Source organism: Rosa chinensis, chromosome 2 (assembly GCF_002994745.2).
Source record: "Rosa chinensis cultivar Old Blush chromosome 2, RchiOBHm-V2, whole genome shotgun sequence".
Classification (NCBI taxonomy): domain Eukaryota; kingdom Viridiplantae; phylum Streptophyta; class Magnoliopsida; order Rosales; family Rosaceae; genus Rosa; species Rosa chinensis.
In genome coordinates, this window is record NC_037089.1 from 24,274,109 (window position 1) to 24,277,479 (window position 3,371).

Consider the following 3,371-nt stretch of genomic DNA (forward strand, 5'->3'; position numbering starts at 1 on the left):
GCTTCAACAAAACCTTCCTGTGCCATTTTGTCAAGCATCTTGTGCACTATATTCTTATTTGCATCACCTCCAAGCTTGTTGTGAAGCTTCACAAGTTAGCACATACTGCAGCAAAAGAGCATGATACAGAACCTACATGGCTTAACTCTGCTTCATGCTTGCTGCTGTGATTTCCACCTGACAAGTAAAAATATGTACACAATATAAGCATCATAAAAGTATGCTGATCAGTTCTCCTAGTTTAGCTATCACTAGGTACCAAGCCCCGCATGATCTGAATTTGGTAAAACAAAAAGCAATTAAGCTAAGTTTGATGTTCAAAGTTATGAGACAATAAAATAAAAGGAAGAGAACACATTATCGTGGAATAAAAGAACATATAGAACCCATCATAACAATACCTGACAATGATAAGAAACCTGTGGCATAATTCCATCTACTTTTGGCCCGTCTTCCATAACAGACCAATCTTCTTGAACATGCCTTTGGCGAATCATCGTCCAAGTCTTCTGAATAAGGTGAACTCAAGGGATTGTAGTGGCTATCAAGAGAACTTGTTTTGTCCACAAACTTCCCTTTGTTTCTTGTTGAAAGAATAGCAGCAGCTTCCTCAGCGGTCTTCCTCCACTTAGTTGACTGCACCTTTAATCTCCTTAACTTGGTCTCCAATTTGAAAAACATTGCTAGTTAAGGAATGTACTCCAAAGTCCAAACCTGCCTTCCCCTTTGTGATCTTATCTATTGAACATGGAATTGAATTTTCATTCCTTTTGTCACACCTGAAACGAATTGCAGAAACCATTATATTTTCTCCTAGAGAGATCATGTTTGGCAGAGCAATATGTCAACAGATATACATTATTTCAATGATTAATTACATGTTAGATTCACTTCACATATACTATACGACTTTAATACGACAGCATTCAGAGATTTACTTCAGAGGTTAGTAGTCTTATTATAGAGAGGTTAGTAGTCCTAATATTTCTTGGTGTTTTTTCTTTTCTAAATCATGACATTTACACCTCCACAGAATTGATCACCCCTTAACCTCTTCATTTTCTCAAGTTGATAAGACATCTAATGAATTATACCATATATATGCCATTCCACCAGTTTAATCATAACTTATGAAATCCTCTTTTAGTGATCCACTAACTTAAAGGCACAAATACATCTACAATGAAACCTTGCACACGCAAACATAGGGAAGAACATCTATGAGAAGCATATCCTAGTAAACTTCTTAATTAAACCTAGACCACAATGAAACATTCCATGTCCGAGTTGCAGCTTAATGCTAAGAAACCAAAACATTTAATAAGAGCAGCAAATTACATACCTATCATGGATATATTCTATTAGCTCATCCGAGATAAAGTCCTCAACATTCACATTGACCTTGAAGATCAAGTTGAAAAAACTTTGACTCGAGATCTGGAAGCTGAGTTCCCGTTCATATTGAGGCAGATGCCGGAACAATTCAACTCTGTTTTTAGCTTCTGTTTGATTGACCACAGCACGCCTTTTTGCCTTTTCCACTAGGTTCTTATCATCAAACTGCATACGTGGAGGAGGAACATCATCTGTTGGTCGATCACCACCCTTCTTGTCAGAAGCAACCACTAAAGATGCAACAGCAGGAGTATCTTTCTTTTGGGAAGGCTGCTTTACAGGTTTACTCGTAGCTCCTCCTCCTCAGCTATAATTTTTCAACGGGGAAAAAAAAAGTGGTTTACATCTGTGACTAGGAGAAATTCCGCATACACTAGAAATCAAAGGTGAAGAAGATCAAGAAAACACAAATACTTCAAAAGCGTTTTGAATTCAGCTTCCAAGGTAATGTTTCCACAAATCACCGCAACTAATTCAACAGTTACATTCAGAAGTTGCAATTGAACTTGCGTACTCACTTACACACTGATTTGAAGAACCAAAACACATCTAGCTCCACATTTAGTGTGCTAAAAACATGTCCAACGAAAATGCCATTAAGATTGTTTAGAAACAGTTCAGCAACCATAGGCTTTTATTTCCTCATAGACTACATCAGACATTAATAAGCTAATAGCAGCTAGACTTCCAATTCCAAACTATATAAAAAGAAAAGCAGAGATCATGTCCAAACCTTTAGTGGCGACTTTCGCAACACGTTGAGCCTCCTGCAGAGCACGCCTTTCGGCCTTAGTCGATCGGCTTAGCTTTCGACTATTCTGAGCTTGTAGGAACTTCATTCTGTAGAACAAAATGCTCACTCAGCTAATTGATACACGTGTCTATCAAGCTCAATTTGAATCGTATTCCCAATCAATCAAACTAAACCAAAAACTTCGAATTCAATTTATGCGATTCAATCAAGCACTCAGCATACCTGGAACTTCAAGAGGCGTTCTCAAAGCGGCGGATCAAATCCTCCGCCGGGCAAACTCCAGGCCATCTTGCCGGAGCCGTTTCGGCGACACCACTGCACCGAGGTCGAGAACTCCAGAGTCCCATCCTTGACCCTGCTTGATGGCGACAAGGCCACCGAAGAGGACCCTAACAACGATTCTGACGGGTTGTAACTCCCCACCGGCACTTGCTCGTCGGAATCCAACCGCCGCATCGCCGATTCCAGAACAGCCACGGCGGCCGTGCGGATCGCGACGGTGTCGGAGGGGGGATCATGAAGGGAGAGAGTGAGTTGCCGGCCGGAGATTCGGAGAGAGGAACAGAGGAGGTTGGGACTGCGGGTCCGGATTGGGTCCGAACAGGTAAGTGCTCGGCGGGGGTGGGAGTGAAGAAGCCGACTTGGAGGACCTTCGGGTCGATCAGACGTGCGTCCATGGAGAGTGAGAGTCACAATCGTTAGGGTTTCCAGGAGGAGCTTAAGAATATTTTTGTTTATGAAGAATTCCTCGTCATTGTTGTTCCATTTTTATTATTTTAGGGGCAAAACAAAAAAAATTCATCGATAAAGGTGTTTTTTTTATTTTCTTAATTTTTTATAAGAGGCTTTTGCAACAAATATATCGTTGGCAATATGTATTTTTTCATATATAAAAATGAGATTTTGTCCATTTACCCCATTTTTAGGGATTTTTTTTCCCACTTACCCCATTAAGTTATTTTAATTCCCTCTTACCAAAAACACTCTAAGGGGGTCTTCCCTAATACCCCATTAAGTTTTTTTTTTGTTTTTCATTTTTTTAAATACCATTTTACCCTCACATCTTTGTTACTTAGAGAGAGAGAGAGAGAGAGAGAGAGAGAGAATAGAAGAGAGAGAAACCATAGAAAACTTCGCCGGAGCCGGTCACCGGCCGCCGGATTCCGATCACCGGCTGCCACCCACCGGACTTTTCTAAAAACCTCTATTGCCCCTCAATAGA

The 3,371-nt window shown here is 40.6% G+C and overlaps 1 protein-coding gene across 1 annotated transcript; it reads right to left on the reverse strand.

The window, feature by feature from the left end:
- Positions 1-280: 280 nt before the first annotated feature.
- On the reverse strand, positions 281-1,581 carry LOC121051877. The gene is made up of 2 exons (XM_040515437.1): positions 1,343-1,581; positions 281-779 (listed from the first exon to the last, which is right to left on the reverse strand). Exons 1-2 carry the CDS (start codon positions 1,564-1,566, stop codon positions 629-631), a joined length of 375 nt encoding a protein of 124 aa, XP_040371371.1. The 5' UTR covers positions 1,567-1,581; the 3' UTR covers positions 281-628.
- Between the last annotated feature and the right edge of the window lie 1,790 nt (positions 1,582-3,371).